Here is a 25,563-nt window from a genome sequence, read left to right as displayed (position 1 = left end):
TTTGTTTGAAAACAAGACGTATGGAAAAAGTATAAGCAGTGGCAAATCTCTTGCTAGGCTACCTGTAAAAACTTTCCATGAATCATTACTAGCTCCTGAAAAGCTCAGCCTGAAAGTAAGAACCTTTAAAAACATAGGTATTGTATATGAGTTTGTCCAGTTCAAAGCCTGGGAAAGAAAGATTACAAAAAGCAGTAGTTATTCTCCTCCTAAATAAAACCAACCTTCCATTCTTCTTTCTAAAATTCTAGACAACCATTTCTCAGGCTGTAATTTGCAAGCAAAAGAAGTTGGTTTTGTAAAAAGGTTTCAGACTTGAATCTGAAATTCCTTTTACTTGTTTGTCAATGTTTGATTTTCAGGCTAATTTGTAAATTTTCTTTGTTCTCACATTATTAAAATGGTTGCTTTAAATTTAAAAAATAGTTCTGTAAGTCTGGAATAAATATTTAGAAGCTTGCACTATTTCATCTGTCTCCTCAAAGCATCTTTAAATTAAACTTCAAAAACAGAGAACTACATTAATTCACATATTTAAAGAAAATGGACTACAAATTCTGAGAAATACTGAGTCACATTTTGCAAATATTAATTGCAGGTTTTTTATTACAATTCATTACAGAGATTTTTTTGTTGTTCTGGAATGAATACAAAAGTTTTGCATTTGATGCCCGCTTCTTTTGTTATAACTATTCTGCATTCAACTTTTGGCTAGAGATTATTGTATCAAAGTAAACAGCATTGAGAACTATTTCATTGCAGTACTGCTAATAAACACATTTTTATTATTGAAACAAAGGTAAATGTAGAGACACTACAGGGTCACTTCAAACCCTATGGTTAAAGATGTTTTGAAACTTTCTGTGCTATATTTTACCTACATGCTGGACATGCCTTTTAATAAAAAAATACTTTAAAGAAAGTTCATGATGTGTCACATTTTATATCTATTGCTCTCTTCAAACTGCATTTAATTTAAAGCCTTTATTATTTAGGTGAATGGGAAGTTATGAAGTATCAGAATAAACCAAGCTGCAGGCCAGGGGTTGATCCCCTTCAGCGATGCACTTCAGTCCTGCCCGTCATCTTTTCTCAGGAGCGACACGGAATCACTTTTAGAGTAGCAAACGCCACCTGAAGAGTGACACCCCCTCCTGATCCCCAGTCCTGTGCCCCCAAACCCTGCCAGCACACAGCACAGCACAGCTGAGCCCACTCTACAAGCTGGGCAGCCTTTCCCCACCAAAACCTTCACCTTCCTTGGCATCGGCCAGGTTTTGGGTAGCTGGCGCAGGAGACCTGGAGGTTGGCATCAGGGAGGGCCACGGTGAGGAGGAAGATGAGGGGGAGGAAGGGATTATTGCCTGGGATGGCAGTGGATGGCAATGGCTTGCAAGACTCTCATTTAGTCTTCAGGCCACCGAGTCTGGGCCATCTTGACATATTTTAACAGCGTGTTTAAGATGCATCACATTCAGAAATGCTTTCTGTGCTCTTCTTTCTAAAAATGCCAGGCAACCGTGTAATATTTTTTTTCCCATCTTCATTTCAGAGGTTTTGTGAGAGATTTAACCAATTAGATGTTTTTAATAAACGAATCTAGAGGCTCATATTTCTTTTCTTTTGTCCTTGAAATTGGAATGCTGTCCTACAGACAATTGAAAACAGCATAGTCCTAATAGATTAAATCTGCTTGCACTAGTTTTAAAAACACATTTTGGCTCTTGTTATCAGCAGAAACAAATTAGTCTGTAGAAAACAAAGAAAATACATACATGCTAGGATACAGCTTGACTCTAATTAGCATAAAGGATCCTCTCAAAAGCTTTCTTTTTTTCATCTCATTATACTTGGTACAGAGTTTCTAAAAAGATTTGTGACACTTAAGTGAGCTTTAAAAAAGTGTATGATAAATTCAAAAATCTGGTATTCTGACCTGGAATAAGCCACATGTAAGGAGAAGAGCATTGTCAGAAGAGATGCTGCTTAGCTTGGTTCCCATAGATTTGGACTTGCTACCCTGAATTCAGCACTCCTCAAAAGCACAGCCTGATGACCATCAGTGATTCCTCAATCCACAGAACCAGAGAGAACAAGGTTACAAGTCTAAAAGTCTGATGATAAAGAGGTGCAGGATTGACCATGGTCCAGTGATGTACAAAGTCTAGGAAATACTTTCATAATCTACATGGCCAGTTTTGAGCAAAGTTAGTGGGGAACTGAGCTGAACCCAAACTGGCTCCAATATATATATATATATATAAATAAAAAAATATATATGTATATATCTATTTTTTGTTAATTTCCCCTAAAACTGGAACAGAACCGATCCATCCTTCTGAAGTTTTGTTGAGCTTGGACCAAAACTAAACTGGAAGAACTTTAGTCAGGGCTGAACCCAAACAGAAGTGAAAAGTTTAAGGGCTCCTCTTCTTGGACTTAAAGTATGACCTGTGTGCATCCTTATTCTGTAACTGCTGAGTATAATCAACACCTGGGACACATTGCTAAAGATGAACCTGAAACACCAGCAGTGCATTTACAGCTTCCACTAGTGAATCTGTGGCACTAGTTATGAACTAGTGGAAGGAAAAGCAAACACCAGATTTTTCCTCTAATCAGCCTTGGACCTCTGCTGTCATCCTCTTCCCTCCTTGGCTTATCTCTTTGCTTTCACTGCTTTCCTTCTTCGCATCTCTGTTTAGACTGCACGCAAAGACATGACTAAATGCTGGCTCTGTGACTGCTACCATTTACTGGAGCAGGATGCCGAGTTGCTCCGTGCACGTCCATATGTTTTGCTAACTTTCTAAGATATCCTTGGACAGTATAAAATAAATAATCCTGATTGCCTCATCTGGCAAAAAGATACAGTAAATGCAAGTGATGTAACTGCTTGTCCTAATTTTCTATTTTAAAATATAGGCACATTATGCACAATTAAATGCAGCTGTCAGGATTACAATGATGGGATATTTTAAGTCTCCAAGTTTGGTCACTCCAATTCCAGATATAATACAGTTCCTTAGATCATGACTGAAAAATAAAGCTGGCAATCATAAACACACGAAGAAAGGAAACTTTCAGTAGCTGTACAGTGCTGTGCTGAGGAATGATCGTATAGATGGTTTGTGGTGTCCTCTGCTCGCTGGTGCTGGTTTGTGTTGCTTACAAATTTATTTTCTCACAACCGGTATTACAAACTATGCATGACATGAAAATTTAAAACCACCTCAGCTGCACTTTGGCTACAACAGCAGCATGCTCCTTGTCTTAGAGTTACTGATGACTTACTTGTGTGGTTTCCAATGTTGTCAAGGTCATAATAAATATGTTAATGCATCATTCTGAAACAACCCATAGGAGTATTTAAATTAAGTCTATGTTCCTAGAAGACTAACATGTGTGCCTGAGGACAAAAAAACCCCAAACATTTACTTTGGTTTAACAGATGTATTGGAATATTATTTATCAGTTACTTAACAGCAATTTAAAGTAAATTAAAATAAAGTTATTGTCTGGAAATAATCCTAGATAAAAGCATTATGTAGATTAAACCAAAATGTTTCTTTAAAATTGCCAAATAAGTAGCACCTCTGCAGAAGCTGGCCACATAATAAATATATATAGTTCTTTTAACATTTCTTAAATCCAGCAAAGAAACTTTGCCTTTAAGGCTGTGATTTACATTCCACATCCACATAAATTCTCAACTTTGCTTTCAGCCACAGGAAAGTAAAAGGATTTAAGCCTTCTGAGCACATCTAAGTGTGTATCTTTATGCAAAAGCTTGTAGATAAATATCATGTTAAGCATATGCAGCATGTGAGCTCTACCAATAATACTTTCAGCTCCATTTTTCCACGGCAAATATTTCCTGGGTACGCTATCTAGGAAAGGCACGTAAAAATTTCCATAGCCAACTCCCACATGCCCATAAACCTTCCGAATACCCTCAAATCCGTGCCATTAGTCAAAACCGACGTACAAATGGGATTCACGTGGTGGTGGCAACATTTCTAGCAGCAGCTGCAGCGACCACCTTTCCTGCTTTTCCAGAGGGAAAGGCGAGCAGACCACAGCCAGCTCGCTGTGGTTGCCTGCAGCTTCAAGGCAGCGCATTCCAGCTCTGCAGGATCTTTTTTTTTTTAGTAGTTATTCTTTTCTTTCTTTCATCGCAATTGCGGTTCCAACACGAAGGAAAAGGGCTGACACTGCTCAAGCCCGTGTGACACCTGACACCTACGTGAAGATGGGAAAAAAAAAAATTCTTCGACGATACGCGATAGGAAATGACAGCGCCTCATTTTTATCGCTCAGTGAACCACAGTTTTCTTTCTTCTGCGGTACTTTGGTTTCAAATATCGATTATAAAATGATGCGAAACAAATGTTTTCATATTCAGTAGCTGATGAATAAAACTATGAGAGCGTGCAGAGCGCTTGAAATGTGGTAGATACAGGCTGGATCTTACTAAATGGTTTTAATCTACGGAAATTTCTTCGTTTTTAGGCTGCTCAGATGAACGTAATGAAGCTAAATATATACAGTATTCAATATAATCTTGCTGTTTGTTCGATATGATGATGCCAGCACCTGGATCAAGTTTGGCTTAGCATATACTTGCAAACAGGAACGAGTATGCCTAGAGATCAGCTGTTTCTAATGTCACGAAAACGCCATTTCTAATTTAATTTTAGATACAATACCCCACTTCGTAAAAAAAACCCGCCGCTCCGAGGCCGGGCGCGCAGCAGCTCCTCCGAGCTCCGGGGAAGGAGCCTCCTCCGAGCGGCCCCCGCGGGACCGGCAGCGGCCCCGGGGCGCGGAGGGGACCCCGCCGCGGGGGGGCTGCGGCTCCGCGGCCGCTTCTCTCCGTCCGCCGTTCCCCAGCTCCGCGCCCGCCGACAGCCCTGCCCGGGGCTGCTTCCCCTCGCTGGGCAGAGCTCGCCACAGCCGGGCGCTCCAGCCCGCCCCGCCGCCCGCGGGGGCCGGCTGCACGCTGCCAGCGCCCCCCCGCTCCACAGCCCCGCAGCAGCTGCGCCCCCCGCCACCCCACGCGGCCCCCGCCCCGAGGCCCACCTTCCCGGCCGGGGGGCGGGCGGGACGCTGCCGTGCGTCCCGGGGCTCCCCGGCCCCGCTGCCCACAGCTGACATGGCGGCCGCGGCGCCCCCACTCCCGCCCTCAGCGGGGCCGGCAGCGGCGGCCCTTCCTCGGCCGGCCCGCGGCAGGGCGGCGGCTTCCGGCGAAGCCCTCTTGCCTTCAACAAAGATGGTGCTCCCCGCGCAGGCTCCGCGGGCGCCGGGGCGCCCTGTGTAGTTCCCCACTTCCCTGCTGTAAGTACGGGGCGAGGGCGGAGGGGGCTCCCCCCTCACAGCGCCCGGCCCGGCCCGGCTCCCCACGCCCGCTGCCCCGGGCGCCGCCGAGGGGAAGGCAGGAGCGAAGGCGGCGGCGCTGCCGACAGGCCGTTCGGCGCCGGCCGCCCCCCGGCGCTGCGGGGCCGGGGCGGGGGCCGGGCTTCCGCGGGGCGGGCCGGGAGCCGTGCCCGGAGGGAGGGCGGAGGGGAGGGAGGGAGCCCGGGGTGCTGCTGCCTGCCGGGCCGGCGTCGCGGCGGGAGGCTCGGGGTTCGGGTGCTGCAGGCCGGCCCACGACCGCGGCTGGAGCAGCAGCTCCCGGACCTCGGATACAGGGAGAAAGTGAAAAGCAAAACTTGACTTTTTTTTTTTTTTTTTTTTTTGGGGGGGGGGGGTTGGGGGGAGATTTTTAACCTCTAGGCATGCTGCGAATAGCCAAAATCACGCATGGAATAGGCAGGGTGGACCTGATTCTTAGCTGAGCAGGCATATGGGAACGTACTCGGAGTCATAAGCAGCCCGGCGCAGTTGGTGTTTGGTAAAATGCCAAAGTGTTTCTAGCCAAGAAATAAGTGAATGTTCCTTTTAGGATCCGAAGGGGTCTTTTTAGGGTCAAGGCTTTCAAAAAGTTTTATCCCCATTCGTGGACAGATTCTGTGTCAGATCCGGAAAAATGCAAACCTGCCTGTGTTGATGTGGTGATAAGTCAAGGACTGTTCTCATTCAGCAGGACATGGGGGCATATTTCTTAAAATTTGGGTCTACAGTGGAAAAGGTGCATTTTTAGAAGTATCTGGGGAAGCTTTGAGCCATGTCATCTTTTGGGTAAAGAGACATCTCATCTTTTTACTTTCCCTTTAGCACCAACATAACTAGAGAAAATTTATTTTAGAGCTTACTTTGCATCTCTAGATATAGGCTGTGATTAAAATTAAAGTAATTCTGTGTTGCACTAAGCTGTCCGTATACTGTTATGCACCACAATCCTGATACCATTTCCATATCTGGTTGCTTAGTTCCTGACTCAGATGTTTCCTTCTCACAGTAAACACACACAAAGAAGTACTTAATCTTTAAAAAGACCTTAAAAATCAATATGCCCCTTCCTGGAAGTTTACTGGGCCAGTGACCTTGGTGTTAAGGGCTCTATAGCCTCAGTTGTGCTCACTCTGCAGTCAGGGAGCCAAAGGCCTTTTTCAGCAGAAATTCCTCCTTCAGATTCATGCCTCGATAAGTGTTTTTCAGTGCACAAAGGTGCGAACCAAGGTGGTTTGAAAAGGCCTTATTTCTGAAAAGTGTTGACGGCTTTGGTCATGAAGAAGTGGAACTCATCAAGTGCTCTACAGGGACTGGAGAAGTCCATGTTCCTCATCTGGCACATGGACGAGGAGGCTTCTGGACAGGGTCTCGCAGTGGCCTGTGCGGAATGTGAAGAACAAGAGCTTTGTAGCATCTGAAGCAGTTTTCTGCCTGGGTTGAGCTAACATGCTCAGAGCTGCTGCTGGGTGCCTGCCATGAACTCTGCAAGCGCTACATGATCTCAGGGGCCGTCAGGGAATCCGGGAAGGGAGAAATGTTGGGGGTCTGCTGCCTGAATTTTATCTGGTTTTGCTTTAGTCCAGTGATCGCTCCCAGTAGTGTAAAGGTAGTGCCTGTCAGCCTCACTTGTCCAAAATGAGCGTCATTAACATCAACTAGGGAAATCCGGTTCTCTTTCTTGCCTGCTCCTTTTCCATGATGGAGTTTGATGATTGAGCTATGCTTAGCAAACTAGCATTTTTTAAGGATATGTACCAGGATAGATGTTGTTTGATTCCCAAGGGACCCCCAGACATAAGGTAGGCACCTCAAAATTCCCCTCAGTATATGAGAAACTTACTGGATAACCCAGGAAAGACGGAGTCCTCCTGGGAAGGTGCCATCCAGCAATGCTTTCAGCACTCGGGGGAAGCATTTTCAGGAAGTGGCTTTATCAGAGGGTGTCACAGGCAGGATTTTTCAGTCTCTTTCATGGTCTTAAGCTCTTGCACTCTGTCCAAGATGCCATTTATGTGCCTATATGTTCTGTTGGTTGCCTGCCCTAGATTTTAACAACCAGGCCAACCAACCTTTACTGGGGCTTTGGAAGTCGGTAGGCACGTCTGATGGTGTAAAGACTTTAGCAGGTTCCTTACAAGAGCTTTGAAAATCTCTGCCTCTCTTTATATCCTCAAACTGAATGACGTACAATTCCCGCAAGGTCCAGCTGTTAGAACAGCAGCTTCTAGTTTAATTATCAGAAAATGTCTTGGTAATCATACTCAACACCCGCTGCAGTTTTTTTTTTTTAATTCATCATTTGGTCTATTTGGTCATGAGAAAATATTTAATTGTATTACACTGTCACTTTCCTTTTAAGTGCCATTAATGGGCCTAGAGATATGTTTGTCATTAAGGACTAGACATCTTGATTTGGTTCATAGGTCTGGCATGGACTCCCAGTATGATCTTGGATGAGCTGCTTGGTCTCACTGGACTTTGATTCCTCCTCTGTAGAGTGGCTATAAAATGCATCTTTTCCAGCTTTTGTCTAGTCAGAGTGTCACTCAAGTGAAATGGAAGCTGGCAGAGGGAATCCGATTGCTTCCTGTGAACACGTTAGAAGGGTAAATACGAGCGAAGAAGAGCTACTTAGCTAAAGAACAGTTTTGGCAGAACAAATGCCTGTAAATAGGAGGCGAAAAAATTTGATATGGAAATTGGGAGAAAGTTTCTTCTCATCACATCAGCTGAGTTCCAAAGCAGCCTTCCAGGATGAGTCGGGGCGGGGGCATAAGGTATATTTCTACCCCTCCTAAAATTAACATGCATCATGTAGCCCAAAGCTACCTGCTGAATCTGTCCCTGCTGCCTGGTGCATCTGCCTGTCCTTTTGCTGCTTTTGCACTACTACCACAGCAACAACAGAAGAGGCATCGATAACAGAGGTCAGGTGTGACATCTCTCCAAGTTTTTGGGGGTAAAGTCTCTTAAGGACTGTCAAATGCTCTACCTGCCTTTAGCATGGACCTTGACCTCACTAACTAGTGAGCAGGATTATTTGGCATGGTTTTTATTCCAGCAAAGGACTGGTCTTCACAATGCCAAAGGTTCTCTTCCTGCCTAATATTTCCCAGAAATGGCTGCATTTTAGCTCATGAGACAGTGAAATCTGTGCGGAAAGAAGTTGGGGATCATTAATAGTTTTCCCAGGTTGGTGCTTCTCTTTCTAAAGGTTGCCAGATATCAAACATCACTTCTGGATGTTCAGAAATAATTTCTGGATGTTAAAGGTTGAAGGGTTTTAATCTTCATGCATTTCCCTACTCCTTTTCTCACGCTCTAGGTTGCCAGATGGATGCCAGAGATAAGCAGCTTTTACGCTCCCTGCGCCTGGAGCTCTGCACAGAGGTGCTGGTGGATGGAATTGTTATTCAGTATCTCTACCAAGAAGGGATCCTCACGGACAGTCATGTTCAAGAAATAAAAGCCCAAACCACCAGTCAGAGGAAAACCATGATGCTCCTTGATATTCTCCCCACCAGAGGACCCAAGGCTTTTGATGCGTTCTTGGATTCCTTACAGGAGTTCCCATGGGTTAAAGACAAGCTGATGGTGAAGCGTAAGGAAATGACAGTACAAGATCCTGCAGGTAAGGCCAGGATTGTTGTTGCTGATGTTTTGAAGCTTGTTCTCAAGACGTAATTTTGAAAGTATCGAATGTACCAGTAATTTCAGGTTATGTGTCATGTAGATATGGAACATGATACCAGCAAAAGGGGACAGCCTGAATTTCCTGGAAGCCAGCAAATGCCAGGAAGTATTGCGAAGTTTGGGGAGTGAGCAGGGCTGAGTTTCAGAAGACCAGGAGACAGCAGGAGAGACCGGGATGTAGGAGGACCTAGACTCCATTACCTCAAAGGGAACGGACTATAAAAAGTAGTTTTGACTAGCTGCAGAACAGTCTCTTCACCATCCATACCTGATTGTTGTTTGGTTTATGTGTGTTTTACAGTGTTTTGTTTCTGGAATGTTCACATTGGCAGAATTTTTATTTACTTACTTTTATTACGATTTTAATGTCATTTTGATTTAGTACCATGTGCCGATTTAGATTTATTTAGTTTATAATGTTTACTGGAGCGCAAATGTCTGGGATCGTTACTTCCAAAATTACTAGCCATTGATTAGTTTTAAAACAAATTTAGGAGCTAACCTATTTAGTGGATGTTATATAATCTTATTTAGTCAAATCTCTGGCTTTCTGACACTTAAATGTACTTCTAAAAACTAGTTTTCTGAACTTGATGTTTGTTCGGAAGTGATTTCTTTACCAATCCATGAATGCAATTGTTGAGCTATTTTGAAGTCAAGACCGCTGCTTAAAATGCATGTTTTTTGCCCTGGATTCTGTCAGCATGTACTGGCTGCTAATGTCATGTTACCAGCGAGACAGTGAAGTAGTCCTCACTTGGGAAATCATAGAATCACAGAATAGTTCAGGTTGGAAGGGACTTTCAAAGCTCATCTAGTCCAACCCCCTGCAACAAGCAGGGACATCTTCAACTAGATCAGGTTGCTCAGAGCCCCATCCAGCCTGGCCTGGAATGTGTCCAGGGATGGGGCATCTACCACCTCTCTGGGCAACCTGTGCCAGTGTTTTACCACCCTCATTGTAAACAATTTCCTTCTCATGTCTAGCCTGAATCTCCCCTCTTAAAGTTTAAAACCATTACACCTTGTCCTATTGCAACAGGCCCTGCTAAAAAGTCTGTCCCCATCTTTCTCACAGGCCCCTTTTAAATACTGAAAGTCTGCAGTAAGGTCTCCCTGGAGCCTTCCTTTCTCTAGGCTGAACAACCCCAACTCTCTCAGCACCATTTCCAAGCAGTCAGATTAAATTAACCTTTCTCCAAGCCCCTCATCCCACCCCCTTACCTCATGTGAGTTTGGTCGTATGTATTTTGATGCATGTGACGTATGATTTTTCCAGTGTCAGTGTGCTTTGTGTGAGAAAGCCTGTGAAGATGGGTGACTTAAGACCCGTCGACTGTCATGTGCACCTGCGTCCCAGTTAACTGCACATTCATGAACGTTTTGTCAAGATCTGCTGGACAAATCTGACATTATCTTACCTCAGGACATTTAAAATGGAATATCGTGACAGCTTGTTTTTCTATTGGGTCTCTGTGGAGGTCGCTTTATGCTTGCTCAGAAATGGGTAAATAATTTTCAGAATTTGGGAAATAAATATCCTGTGCTGCCCATAGGGGAAAACACTGTAAGTTCTCAGCACAATGCAAACTTGCGGCATTGAGTGTGTTGGAAAAGACCTTGCTCGCTGTTATGACAGATCCTGTCATGCTAATGCTCTTTATTTGCCTTACAAATCAGCCTGGTTTTTTTGCTAATTGCTGGTTAAGCAGTTGAATAATCCTTCCAGTTCCAGAAACACCCATGCAGCCATCAAGTACGGTCAGGATCACATAGTTTGTTACTAGAAAAATTGTTTCCATTTTTTTTTTTTTCTTTTGATTGTTTTGTGGATTGCTTGTTCCTATTCTTGATCACTTGTGACTAATGCTGAGTTTATGCGTATCAGGTTCTCTGGTTTCGAGTGGGCTGACTGTACTTGATAAGACTATTGCCAAATTTTGTGTGCAAGCTAGAAAAGGCTTCCAGATTAGATCAAAGGTTACTGATATTTTTACTGTGGCAATATAGAGTGTAAGCACAGGATGAGAGGCAGATAGCCAAGCTTGTTTTAATATTTCGGCATGTTCTTTAGAAGCCAAAGAAAGAGAGCCCCATCTGTGCCCTAATAAATGCCAAGTGCACCCTGGAATGAATTGGAAACTATGGCGGCATCATCAGTGCTGACTACATGCAAGAAAATGTGGTTTGGGATGAAAAGGCTTGCTTTGCATTCTCAACAACAAACTTGTAAGCTTTTGTCTCGGCAGAGTACTTGAGTATATGTTCGGCCTTAAGCATGGAAAAAAGCCATTTGCTTTAATAAAACTATAAGCATACTTAAAATTAAATGTGTTCTTTAGTACCATGCTAGATAACTTCTGCCCTATTGGAAACAGTTCTTATAAATGATGATTTGTCAGTGGCAATTTCTTTTAAATAATCCATTTGTAGTGAAAAAAGCTTGCCACAAATGTACTACCTTCCTTTAGACCCTGAAACTTTTAAAATTAAAGTTGATGTTATGGCCCCAGATTTTAAAATCTTTTTGTCCTTTGAGTCATGCATACTTAGAGAAATTGCATGCCTGCTGTTCACTTGTTTATGCTCAATTAATATTCTGTTTAATCAAGCAAAATATCCTCAGCTTTTGCAGATCTTTTGCAGGACTAAGGGCTGGGGGCAAGTTGTTCCTTGAAGGAAAGTTTTATTTTATAGTCTTCCACTTTTCACTGACTACATGTAGGATTTTAAAAGTCAGTAAAAGTAGACTATTAGGTTTTCCCCATCTGAATGTAAAAATGTGGCATATGCACAGTGATTTTGCTTTGTAGGCCTTTGGATTATTCTGCATTTTGTTCAAAGTGATCAGGCTTTCTATCTTTGCTTCATCTAAGAAATATAGTTTTTTGATTCCCATGAAAAAAAAATCACAACTGTAATTCTTAAGAAGCTTTAAATTTATTTTCTTTCCTAGTAAAAAAAAAAACCAACAAAAAAAAAACCAAACCAAAACAAAAAACCACACAACAAAAACACCCACCAAAAACCCCAGCAAACCAGCTGAACCAAGCAAACGGGAATTTCAGAAGGACAGAAATAAAAACGTCTTTGGTGATGTACTATAAATACGATCTGGTGGATCAAGCAGCTACGATATGGAAGCCAAAGTCTGAGACCTAAACAAGACACTGCCAGTGACTCATCAGGAGATCAGGAGCCTTTGGGGAAATTCTTCCAAGGCAATGCATTTATTGGTTCCCAAGTTGTGTAACTCGGTGTCATGTTCATGGGGCAGCATAGAGTAAATTGGCCTGGGATTCAACTCACAGTATGCTGTTTGGCTGCTTGCAAATAAATGAACTTTAAAACCTGTGATATCCTGCGTTTTATTGCTGCAAATCAGTTTGACTTAAAAATAATAGTTCTGTGTACTCTTATCTGCTGTAGTTCCAAGGAACACAGAAGACTCTAATCCTGCAGAGCACAAGGAATAGTTTTTCCGTGGGAATCAGGAGAGTGACATGCAGCAGGTAGAGCCACTTGCATCTGTGTAATTGCAGCAAAGAGACCCAAGATTCCTTCCCCTGTCGTGTTTACTTTTATGCACAGGACAGACAGCCTTTTGCCCAGCGTCACTTTTCTCCTCTCTTGTATGGATCTGTCAGATGGGCACAGCTTTGGGGAAACCTTTTCTTAAGGTGGGGAAAGCGTCATTGTAAAACCCCAGACTGTCAAGAAGAAAATTTAGTCATGTGCTTTTGGAGGTAAATATGAATGACTTTAATTGATTTCAAAGATGATAGGGTGTGTTTCTTGCTTGTGTAAGAACCTGTAATAAAACAGTTCACCCTATGCAGAGTGGCACTGCAAGACTTAATCGTTATAAACATCAACCGCAGCATGAGTTTCTGGTTTTGAAGATCAAAACTTCTGCCATAGTAAGAGTTAACGAAAATAATGTGGGTCTGTTTCGTCGGGAAAAGATTATTCTTGTTTTTCTGCCCTAGTTTGGATAACTTTGTGCCTTTGTCGGGGACATAAATCTTCCAATACAGTATTATAATTCGTACAAAGAGCTACAGCTGTTGGCAACAGAATTCCATTCTTTCTAGGAACAGCAGTTACCCAATATTTTTTGCACTGAGTAAAAAAAGTATAAGCTTTGACGGCATATGTTTATCAAAATGTTTTTCTAATCTTTCTCCACTCGGGAATTTCTCTGCCCAAGTGTTTTATTTCCCTCTATACTGTATGTTTTTATAAAGTTATTTACTTCTAAAAGTGTTAGTACTGCACCTCTTTGTAGTATAGATGATTTCTCCGCTTCACAGGAAATCACAGCATATTGAGAAAGAGAAAAGTCTGAAGTCCAGTGTTTGCCAAAGGAATCCTGCAGCAGCCGTTGCTATCTGGCAAATGTTAGTGGATTTAGGGCATGGAATTACACAGAGTCGTCCTGGGAAAGCTGCTCTCTCACAGCTAAGCGAGGAGTATTTTCTAATGCATGATTTTGTTGTGGTGGTGATGGTACCTAGCCAGCAGCACACATTGGGGTCCTGTTAGACTTGGGTGAGGTTTTTTGACTGGAACAGATTTTGGTGTGGTTGGGGTTTTTCCCTGGATGTGTGGGGAGCGTGTGTTCTAGTGTCACTGTATAAAGCTTCATGTTGTGTAACACTTTGGATGGATGAAGCATGCAAATACAAAACAAAGCAAAAACGTGTACTGCTGAGAAAGCCGTCCTTCCCTCCCGCCCCAGCTTTCCCGAAGTCTTTTTTTCCACAGCTGGGTTGTAGGTTTCTACGAATTCAGATTCAAATGCAACAGCATTAGGACATGGGGAAGTTCAGCATCTCTTCTTACCTTTTGCTGGCTGCTTCCTGCCCTCTTCCTATCCTGCTTTTCCTCTCACGTCTAATGCAGGGAGGAAACAGCCTGGTCTGTGCCTTTTCCATTTGGATGTCGGATAGGAGAGCAGCTGATGAATTCCTTTTCTCTCTCTAAAATGGTGGACAGAAGAGGGTGGTGTGTTTTGGTTTTTTTTCCTTCTCTTTCCCTCCCCTCTCTTGTATAGTCCAGTGACAGAAGGAGGAGTTTCCTCCCATGTATGTCTGAAGGAAAGGGATGGGCTTAGCAGCCTTGGCCACACTGAATTGACCTGGAGATGAAGAAATGCCCTTGTTCCACATCCCAATGCCTGGAGGCTGTAGAAAATGTTCTCCGGAGAGATTCAAAGGCATCCTCGTAGGAGAATTTCCCAAACTCTTTTCCACATTCCCATCTCCCCTGAAAATCGGGTGTTATATTTACGGCTCTGACTTTGTTCCTGACCGCAGCAAGATCTGTGAAGTCTGGCATTAAAGGTCTGTGCACACACTCAATGTTAACAGCATGCATCATGATATGGACAAGTAATCAGCTTCCCTGGTTCTGCAGAGCATTCTGTATATGTATCTTGGTTTTAATGTGCATGTGAACATAAGATTTTTTTTTAAGAGTTTAAGCAATATTTGCTTGGTTGCTTTTTTGCCATGTGAATAAGCAGCTGTGTGCATGCTGCTTACATCTATGTTTTTCACTTTGAGAAGCCTAAATCTTAGGCATCACTGCTCAGAACTATAGTGTTTCCTGTCCAGTCTCAAACAGTTTCTTTCAGTGAAGTTAATGGAAAGATATTACCATACTTGGTGTTGTCCTCAGTAACACAAATATGTGAGGCTAATAATACAGGTTTAATAAAACATGTAGTCCCTGGAAACGGGAGAGGAGGAGCGAGTTCTGGCAAGAGAGGTGTTTGGGCCAGCTGTGCCTGATCAACTACTCATAACCAGTGCTGCTGAGAGGAAGCAATGGGTAACTGGGACTGAAGGCTCCTTGATGCAGCGAATGGAGACATCCATCTGCTGACCAGACCTGATGGCTTCCAAGGTTTTCTGCTTCCCCAGGGACTGGATCCAGGACATCACAGAGGCTGGTAAGGCCTGGCCAGTCATCAGCCTTTGCTTCTCTTTCATATGGACACTAGTAACATTTCACCAGATTAAGGATGACTACAGGGCTCAGTGATCCCATGTGAAGGGATGGAGCCCAAGCAGTGTTCTCCATCCTGCCATTCAAGGGGGAAAACCTAGGCGGGGTGGCTGCATCCCGCATATTCACACCTGTCCGCGCACCTTGTGTCACGGCAGCACTTTGGACTCTGACTGCAGGACCCCTTTCAAGAAATGGGGACTGCTAGGGACAGATGGGATCAATGTGACAGTGCGGGGCAAAAGTGTCTTCACCAGCAGATGTGCTGGGAGGATGTGGAAGTCTGCACAGCTGCAGTGCTGTGGTGTCACTGGGTTTGCAGAGACATGGTGGGATGGCGGAAGGAAGGGCAAAGTCCTGCACCTGGGATACAAAATTTCCACTAAATAACACAAAATGAGCACTGAGCAGCTGAATGCAACTCTGCAGAAAAGAAGCTGGATGTCTTGCTAGACATCAAGTATGATGATGAAGACTAACCACACACAGGACTGCACCAGCAAAAGCAAAGCCAGTGGGCTGAGGGAAGAGATTATTCCCCTCTGCTTGGTACTAAGAGGCTGTACTTAAAATACTGTGTCTAGCTTCATTCCACCAGTACCAGAGAGGTATTAACAACTGGAGAGTCCTGGGAAGCACCACTAAGGTGGTTAGTTTAACATGACACAAGTCCAGGGAAAGACTAAAACAAGTGAGTTTCGACTCAGAAAAGGTGGAGTCAGGCTCTTCCTACAGGTGCTCAGCCAGAGGAAAAGAAGTGGCTGCCACAAGTTGTAGCAAGTGAAATTCTGATTGAGAGAAAGAAAAAAAAATCACGAGACATGTTAAGCACTGGCCACCAGGGCTTGGGGCCAAAGCAGGGCTGCCCAAAGAGGCTGTGGAATTGGAATCTCCATCCTTGGAGACAGTCAACACTCAACAGTAGAAAACACTGAGCAACCTGATCGGACTTTGAAGCTGGCTTTGCTTTGAGCAGGGGGTTAGACTAGATGACCTCTAAAGGTCTCTTCCAACCTAAATTTTTCTGTGCTACTGTAAGCTTGGCATCACACTCTGTGTACTCAGTATGTGGGATTTTAATCCAAATATAAGTGGTGCTGACATAGGACACTTTGCATATATATGCATGACTTCGAGGCCAGACTAGGAATGCGTTTTTTAAGTGGAGTGTTTTAATTAGATTTCTTTCAGGTAAATCTAAACAGGAAAATGTGCTCTGGGTGTTCACAGAGTCCATAGGACCAGACTAGAGCCAGTTAGAAGTGAAACTTTCCAGCTGTGGATAGTTTCAACATTATATCAGCCTATAGGTTCTTTCCTATTGCTCTGCACTGTTTGCTAATATAGACACAGCCTTTTCTTGTGAGTGGATGAGGTGGTTTTGTCTGTAAACACCTGCAGTCTTGGAATCCTTTCTCCCCAAAATTCTGTGCTCATAGATACATACAGATGTAGAAGTGCATCATATCAGGGATGCTGCTGCATGCAAATAAATGTCCTTTTTTTTTTTTTTTCCTTTGATTTTATAAGTGTCTCTATTTCCCAGAGTTTATAGTGCTATTTCTCATCTTGGGGTATGTCCTTTCTAAGTGACTTACAGAGTTACAGAGTTCACTACCTGTAATTTTCAATTAGACAACAGTTCTTAATTTTCTGTCTGTTTTCCTCCCCAACTTGCATCATAGTATGACAAAACCATGCCCATGTCTTGTATTTCCACTAACATGCATAGCTGCAGTCCTCTATGACCCTTGAGATCTTTTGTTAATTGCTGGCAGTTTCCCATGGTTGGTTTTGTTTCAGGATGTGGCAAGGGAACCATTGGAAAAGCTTCGTACAGACAATAATAGTTGTTTTCTAGAACAGACTAGAAACCTCCTTGTAAGGACCTGATCCTGTAGCTTGATAAAGCCACTTGTAAACATGAAAAAGCAAGATACAGTTGTTATTTTTGCATTATGTCATCAGTATGGGCATTGTGTTGATAGTAATTAAAAGCCCTTGTGACGCATAGATACGTACTGATACATGCTCAAGAGTAGCTAAGAGAACATCCTACTTAAGACTGTAGACTTCTTTTCATGAAATTTTTCTTCATATTTTCCTTAAGAGCTGGCCACCTCTTCTTTTAGCACCTTCAGAATTGCCTTGGAGGTCCATCTGAAAATGTTTGTTTGATTTTTGTCTTCCCATTGCACGGGGAAAATGTATTGTCTTTTATAAATCAAGTCCATGAATGCTATTTGAAAAACAAAACCAAACAAAAAAAACCCCAAACAGACAAACAAACAAAAGCCACAGACAAAAAAACCCCAAACCAACCAAGCAGCAAACACACCCACCTTAGCTTGCATGTGTTGTGGAGGTTGCATAGCCATCCAAAGTCAGTAAAAACATTGACTAGTGTCTCACAGTGAAAATCTGACGCCAGTGAAGTCAGCGGCCAGACTCCCGTTGACCAGAGCACGACAAAGGTCTTGCCACTGATGGCTGAAATGTTCTCTCTGGTGAAGACATGGGTGCTACACTGTCTTATCTACACTGACACAGCAGCACAACTCGACCTTCAAAGAAAAATCATTTCTGCCGCTGAAAAGCTATTACTGGTTCAGACTGTGCATTCCTTTTGCCTGTCGACTGAGGATATCAGCAGTGATGTGGCTTACTCCTCACTGGGAGATGTCACTTGTATGGCAAAGATCAGAAAGTTCCTGTAGGATACAGTTAATGATGCATGGTTATTGTATCTTGAAGCCCTCCCTGCATTGCTATACACAACTAAGCTTTTCTTCCAGATTTGTTTATGGTTATATATATATGTTTATATGAATGAGAACTAGAGCATTCATTATTACCTCAGAGTGATGCGGCTTCAGTTTATCTTGCTAGAAGATTTACGGTTTTATATACAAGACTTTTAAAGCAAATTTTTATCTGTTTGGCAATTGCCTGTGTAAACAGAAAACCAATCTTGTTGCTTCTTTTAGCCGTTGGACCATTGTTCCAGTATGCTGACAGATTTTCTTTGTAAGTTTTCATTCCTGCTCTTGCTTTGTCTGTGAATAGATTTGCATTCCCTCATGTATTGATGTATTGGCAAGGAGTTGTACACGTGTTTTGACAAATACCTCTGCTGTGAACTGAAGTGAAGCTTTGGTGTTTCTTCCAATCTACGTTTAGAGAAGGAGACGATTTGATTTATACTTTGCAGCTTGTTGTGGCCAGGAAATAAGCATTAATGCATTGGGTCAAGGGGAATAAATTGCCATTAGTGCACCACTTCTTCTGGCAGCCTCCTTAATCTTAGTGTTTCACCACCTTGCCTGGGATTTGGGTTAGCTCATAGTTAATTCACCCAGCCCTCCTCCCATCAAAGTCAAGGGTAAGCTCCCCTTGGCTTTAAAGAAGGCAATTTTAGTCCTGTGCTGATGCTTTTGAAAGTCTTACCTTTCATTTGTAGTTAATAATATGTTGAGCTCTTTAACGGATGGCCTGTTTCAATCTTTGGGTCTTTTTAATAAAACACGAGCTACAGTTGAGCAAAAGAACTTTACACAGGTAAAGGCTGACTGAGCCCCTTGCCAGCCCTGGGGGTTTCTGCCTGGCTCTGATGGGAGATGAGTGTCCTCCACGGGCAGCTGGGGCATATGAATCCTCAGCAAAATAACTGTTGAGAGAGGAAAGCTGGAAAATCAGTACTTTTCTAGTATTTGTCTGTGAAGAAAGTATTTCTTTAAGTATGTTTGTATTTACTGTAGGCAATCGCTGTGTTTGCTCAGCTTTTCAAAGTGACAAGACACATTCTTTATTCTTACTCCTCTTCTGTTAATTTAAAAAGTCATATATTTCTCTGTGATCCAGTTCTGCCACATCCCACATGAGATTAACGCAATCTTCATACAGCAATTTCTGCAGTTAGGGTTGCAAAATGCTCTCATCACCCCCTCGGTTCATGTGCTCATGGTGGATTTGACGGGTTCACCTGCAAAATGCTCTTTTTATTAATAAAAGCAATGTTGGGTTATAGCCAGACATGCTAGCTGGCTGTTTGCAGTAGAAATTAACTGGGGATTCTTGGCGCATTCCTCTTGCAGGCACCCGGATCCAAAATGAGAAGCCTTAAATCCTTCCCCACCGAGCTGCTGGCCGCACCCACAGCTGGATCCCCGGGCGCTGCAGCTTTTGCTGTCAGAGCTCCCTAATGTTTGATGGCTGCTTGGGGCAGGTCCCGGGCTGGCCGCCTCTCCACAGGGCTGAGCGGCGCAGCACCTCACTTGCCGTGGCATCAGGACAGGTGACCAGGCGTTCCTGCAGCAGTATCACCTGCAGGGCCGAATCCTGTGGGTGTTTGCAGCACACACTGAGCAGCCAGGAACGACTCTTGGCATGGGGCAGTTTAATATTAACGTGACCCCGCAGTGTAACAGGTAGGATACCACCTTGTCACTTGCTATCTTAGGTACTTCCCTTAGAAAGCGTATTTATGGTTTATAGGAACAGCATCTCCTCAGCTGTGTTTTATACATCTTTCCTGGAGGCATCGTTCCACAAAGGAGCTCAAATCTTGAATTTTGACTAGAATAAAGTCCCCGTAGCTGAAAGAAATGTATCTAAGTTCCAGAAAGCGATAAGATAGGGCTTGAGTTCTTCTCCTTGTTTCATCTGGGCTAATGGAGGCAGGTTCTCAGTTAGCGTGCCAGCCTTTGTGAATCCCCTTCTTAATGCACCTAACATTCCCCAGAAACTGTGCACAGATTTTAGCAAAGTAATTCAGACCTGTTCTGAGGGAAAGGGGTTGATGATAAACCTGTGTCTGATGATAAACCCTGTGACTGAGAGTCTTATTTTCATTTATCACTATTTGCTTATATATTTCATTAACCCTAGTCCTCATCTACAGCAATGTTCTTGTATCTCTAAACTGTTCAAGTAAGTGTACGACCTTCCTTTTCCTATGCAAAGGATAGATGCTTACACTTCACTTGTCTCTTTAAAGCTATTACCTATGTTAGGGATTTTTCAGCTTCCAGTATGACCAATGGGTAAAATATAGGTAAGAAAGAAATGCATAATACCCATTTAGCACAAATGTGTACCATTTCGTTAAGGGGCTGTTACTGTAGTTCTGTTTAGATAAAATTAAGTTGGCCAGCCGCTACTGTGGCACTGCGTTGATGTGCTATCTTGCACAAGACAAAGGCCTGAAAGGAGCTCCTCAGTCTTCAGAAGGTGATGGTCATCTTACATGGTATCCATATGCCAATTAGTGGAAATACGTGCATTGCTAAAGTTTGTTTTAATTGGAATAGGTAATTAAGAGGCCCGAGCTAGTATATTTTTATTGTGAAACTCAACCTGAAAACACTTGTTTGTGTGACTGTATGAATGTTAACATGCTCATTGGCCTCAGTTGGATTACTTGCATCTAAATTTGCTTTAGTTATCCACAGGTTTGGGCCATCATGTATAAACAGAGTCTGTAGGAGTGAAGACAAATGTGTTTCCACTGAAGGATGCACAGGGAGTCCAGGGGACTATTACAGGGTTGTGTGTGTCTTGTTTGGCTTCTGTTAACATTTTTCTTTTGCTTTCCAATTTGCCACCTGCAGTAGTGTAGAGAATAAACATCAAGTCATTTCGAGAAAAAGTGAATCTCAGTAATGTGGTACCTTTCTGTTCATACTAATATCAGGAAGAACTGGAGTGTAAACTCTGCTGTTCACTTGAGTTTCATGCTCTAGCCTGTTGCATGACAAGGTGTTTTCCTGGCTAATGCTGATCAGAGACATTCCTACTGTGATTATATGTCCACTGCAGTGTTCATTTTGCCTTTGGTATGTGCACTCTCCTACAAAATTCTTGGCATAGCAGGCTCTGGTTTAGAAGATTTCTCCCCATTTGTTTTATGAAGCCAGATAAGAAGGGAATTGTGACTTAGATCCATGAATTTGTGATTAACAGCTTTCACTTCCACTGCTCAGTAGCCCATGCACTTAGCAAAACTCCTCCTGTATTGCTGAGTGTTTTTATTGACATGGATCATATTCTGATTAAGAAAACAGTGTGCTGGATTTTCCTTCTCTTGTTCTGTTTGCACGATGTATTACTTCCCATTCAAAACCTCTTTTGTAAGGGCTGAAATCACTTTGGGACTTTTTTCTTTTTTGAGAATATCGGTCTTGATAGCAACAGTAATTCCATGAGATTCTCTGCAAGTCTTCTGTAATCATCTGTAAATGTTAGAAAAGGCAGAACTAGCTTTTTGCTTTTGTGCATGATCTTTCACTTTGGTCTTAAGCATTAGATTGTGTGTACTTGCTAGTGTCTATCCCACCTGATAGTGTCCCCTGAGATGAAGTTCACCATGAGATGAAGTTCTTCTTCAGCCTTGTTTTTCAACTTCAGCATTCTTTTGTCAAGTACTATCAAATTTTGGGTAACTTTTGTGCATAAAGCTTCAGAGATCTAAGGTAGGGAAATATACTTGATGACCAGGTCTTGATACTGCTTTCATGCCAACTGATTCCCCCTGGTGTGAACTGAGGAAGCGTTATGAATTACGTGTGCAGGATACAGCATTACTAGTGCTTCTTGTAAAAATAGCAAACCCTCCAATTTATGTACAGACAGACACTATTTTTCGTATGTGCTGTCCTTATCTCGCAGGTTCATTCTGGGAAACTGTCATCATGTCGACACTACTGAGATATACACATCCAGACAAGTCTGGAGCTCCTCAGACTTCATCACTGTCTTGCATTACTGCCTGTGGGGTAATTATGAACTGTTTCCACACAGGCTGGGGAATGCCACAAGTCCCAGAGTTGGGGATCTAGTAACTGTTAATCCTGGAGCATCAGAGCAGGCACACAGTCCCAAAGCGTGCTTATTCCTGGTGAGGAGAGGGAGGTGCTAAGAGATTCTGGACTGCCAGGCATTAATTAGCCTTGTGATTTGGCAACAGCTAACATTTGTACACCTCTAGGTTTTACGCTGATAAACAAAGTCCTTTTCTCCTGTTCTATGCTGTCAGTGTGGCTTTCTGCGTTTTTTATTGCTCGGTTCCTACTGACTGTACAAGTTGTTTCTGTGGCCTTTTTTCTTCCCATAGAGCTACCACCATTTAGTTGGTCAGACTGCTAAATTAATCTTGTGCATCAAGAAAAGCATTTGTATTGTCATATTATTAATGAAGAGTTACTCTCTGAACAGATTAAGTCCTTTGGTTTATTGAGTAAGCTGATATAGGAACAGGGTATAAACTCCTCTGGAAAGCCACTTGTGGTCCTATACCTCTTCGATGCACATCTAATTCTAAATGACTCCCTTTCTCCTTATTCCAATCATGTCTGAGCCACAACTTTTGAGCCTTTTCCCCATTCTGGATTGCTTTTTCCTTCTCAGTTTACTATTTCCATATGCATAATCCTTTCACAGATCAGTTAGCATTATAACATAGTTGATTTAACTCTGAGATGCAAAGCACATACCAGAGAAGAGTTCAATAGCATTTCTGTGAACAAACTGAACATCATTGTATTGCATGTTCTTTAAAGATCTAAAAGCAAAGTTATTACTCAGTCTTTTCTCTTGGATTGCATGTTCTGCCTTTGTCAAGATGTTGGAGTGGGTATGTTATTATTTCATGTCCTTTCTTATCAGCTTTGGAGTCTAATGGTATCATAAGGTTAAAAAAAGTAATTGGCACATAGAATATATAAAGCATTGACTGTTTTGCCTCACCATAGGGAACTGCTGTGAGTTATCTACATGCTTATTTTCTGCATGACACTGAAATTGGATTTTACGTTTGGGTTTTTGGATATGTTTTCTTCCTTGTGTTAAAAATTGTCAGCACCAAAATGACCCTGAAGTATCCTCCTTCTACAAAAGCTGTTCATCTTTCTTTTGCGGTAATAACATTCATGCTTGCCATCATGGTCTTTTATCTTTCCCAGGTTGCAATATATCTGATATAAATTCTAATGCACAGTTGTTGATTACTGCTTTGTCCCTAAATCCTTGCAGCTGTGTAGCAGACACCCATTGATTCCTGACCACAACTGATGAGCTTACTGCTCATACCATGTTTTATAGATTTCCTCACCTTGCTTTTGTAAAAGGGGCTTTCTCAACACTTAATCATAATGCTATCCTATCCTTGCATAGCCTGTATTACAAACTTACCTGTGTTCTTTGCCTTGCCTTTGAGCTGTAGGGGCATATAGGCTTTGATTTTTTTTTTCCACCTGTGGAATGCATTATGTTATTAGTAATATTCCTTCTGCTATAGTAGTCTTGCGGTTGCTCAGAAAACTTCCTTCCCCATGAAGTCTGAGCTGTCAAAGGAGAGATGCCTGAGGTTTTGTTCAGCATTTCCATAACATAGCCACTGGGATGAGAGATGATGAAAGGACAGCAATGCTGGGTCTGTCTTGCTCGATCTACTCACCGCCTCAAGGAACTCACCATTAACCTTTGCCAGGCTCTGTCAAGCTGGATACCTGCAGCACCATGAGAAGGAAGCTTGACTGGGGAAATCCTAAGAGGGGGGGTAGGACCTCTTTCCACTCCCTCTTGCTGTCCTGTCTCCAGACAGAGAGAGAGGTGCCAGGTGGCATCTGCTGGTTTCTTATGTGTCTGTGGGAAATGTTGTCAGGGATGCCTTGTTTGAGGCTCCCTTTTGGCCCCTTCACAGAATCACAGAAAGTTAGGGATTGGAAGGGACCTCAAAAGATCATCCAGTCCAATCCCCCCGCCGGAGCAGGAACACCCAGATGAGCTTGCACAGGAAGGCGTCCAGGCAGGTTTTGAATGTCTCCAGAGAAGGAGACTCCACAACCTCCCTGGGCAGCCTGTTCCAGTGTTCTAGCATCCTCACTGAGAAGAAGTTTCTTCTCATATTTAAGTGGAACCTCCTGTGTTCCAGTTTGTACCCATTGCCCCTTGTCCTATCATTGGTTGTCACCGAGAAGAGCCTGGCTCCATCCTCGTGACACTCACCCTTTACATATTTATAAACATTAACCCTTTTTTTTTACATCTTAACCATCTTCTTACATCGTTTGAACCCTTGACCCTCAAGCCTCTCTTTGTCCTTGATTGCCATATAAAGTCATTTTCTTGGTTTCCCAGCTAGGAAAGTCAGTCAGGACAGTGGTCTAGGAACGGATAAGCTGAGAGTGAGCATTTGATCCCAGGGTTTTCAGTGACTGCCTTTTTAGGCATAGATTTTAGTAGTCAGTTTGATTTTTTTTGTTTGACTGGAGGTAATCAAAGTCCTATCTTTTAACACCACAGTCATGATTATTTTCATGCAAAGTGATAATACAACACATGCCTGAAGAAAGTGCATATGCCATGTCTGGAACACTGAAATTAATTACCTCAGACGTAGAAGGCAATCACTCAAAACAAAGTATGATTTAGGATCAAGATACGGGAAATGCACTATTAGATAATCTTTCCCCACCATTCCAGGTTTATAAAATAAGTATTGGCGTCTGCACACAAAGGTGGTTGGTGCTTTAGGAATGCCAAGGAGGATGTAGCTATTTGACAGAACTACAACCAATTCTACACTTGGTTTTTTGCCTTGAGGTTATGAGAAAGTGTTGAGAGCTGTTCTCAGCTTTGAGTGGGTCAGCCTGTTTTGGTAGCTTGCATTCAGATTATACACACATACCTAAGTAGTTTATTTCCTACGGGAAACTAATGTGTTTAAGTGGCCGAAAAGAGATTGTTCAAGAAAATTGGTACTTCTGGCAGACCGTGATTCTCTTATCTTGTGGCGCTGGCTGATGAACCTTTGGCCTTGGGAGGAAAAACAGCTGAATCTCTTGCTGCTCTTGGTGTTTTCTCATGGGGAAATCTGTGTGATTGAATTATATTTAGTACAGAAGAAAGCTAAGTGGCTTGTCTTTGGAATTGTTTTATATCACTTTTTTCTCTCCATACAAGTTGGGTGTGTTGTGCTCTAGGGGGACAAAGAGGGACAAAGCTTATAGGCTTCTTAAGGGCTAGCAGTGATATATATATATACACACACATATATATATGTATATGTATATATATACTTTTTAGATTAGAAAACACATAAATAAATTAAAACCAAACGAAACTTTAAAGCCTTGATCTTGCATAGGCACTTTAGTCTTAGGCCCTGAAGCTTTTACAGTAGTTTATGTTTAAAACTCATAAAAGAAGATGCAGCTGACTGGTATAATACTGAGGATCCTTAGGGCCCAAGGGGCCCATAGCACGATGCTTCAGAGGATGCACTTTCCAAAGATTTGAACTTTTCTTGCAAGGCACTTCTCGCTGCTGGAGGAGAGTTTAACACCAGGGGTGAAGCCTGTGTGTGCCAGGTATTTGTAACTTTCTGTGGGAGACATCTTGGTTGACTACAGCACCGTTTTTTTAGGGTTTCAGCAGATTGTGATCTGCACCTTGTATTGTAGTTGG

The 25,563-nt window shown here is 42.7% G+C and overlaps 1 protein-coding gene across 1 annotated transcript in view; it reads left to right on the top strand.

Moving 5' to 3' along the window:
- The first annotated feature begins 5,230 nt into the window (after window positions 1-5,230).
- The window catches only part of CRADD (CASP2 and RIPK1 domain containing adaptor with death domain), a 78,071-nt gene continuing 57,738 nt past the window's right edge, over window positions 5,231-25,563 (top strand). The window contains exons 1-2 of the mRNA XM_065626779.1: window positions 5,231-5,337; window positions 8,720-9,025. Coding sequence (XP_065482851.1) covers window positions 8,728-9,025 — 298 coding nt within the window. The 5' untranslated portion in view covers window positions 5,231-5,337; window positions 8,720-8,727. The remainder of the gene's footprint in view (window positions 5,338-8,719; window positions 9,026-25,563) is intronic.

The sequence above is a fragment of the Caloenas nicobarica genome, chromosome 1 (genome assembly GCF_036013445.1).
Source record: "Caloenas nicobarica isolate bCalNic1 chromosome 1, bCalNic1.hap1, whole genome shotgun sequence".
NCBI classification, from domain to species: Eukaryota; Metazoa; Chordata; class Aves; order Columbiformes; family Columbidae; genus Caloenas; species Caloenas nicobarica.
Note: the sequence above shows the minus strand (reverse complement) of the source record. Positions and strands in the feature narration are given on the sequence as shown.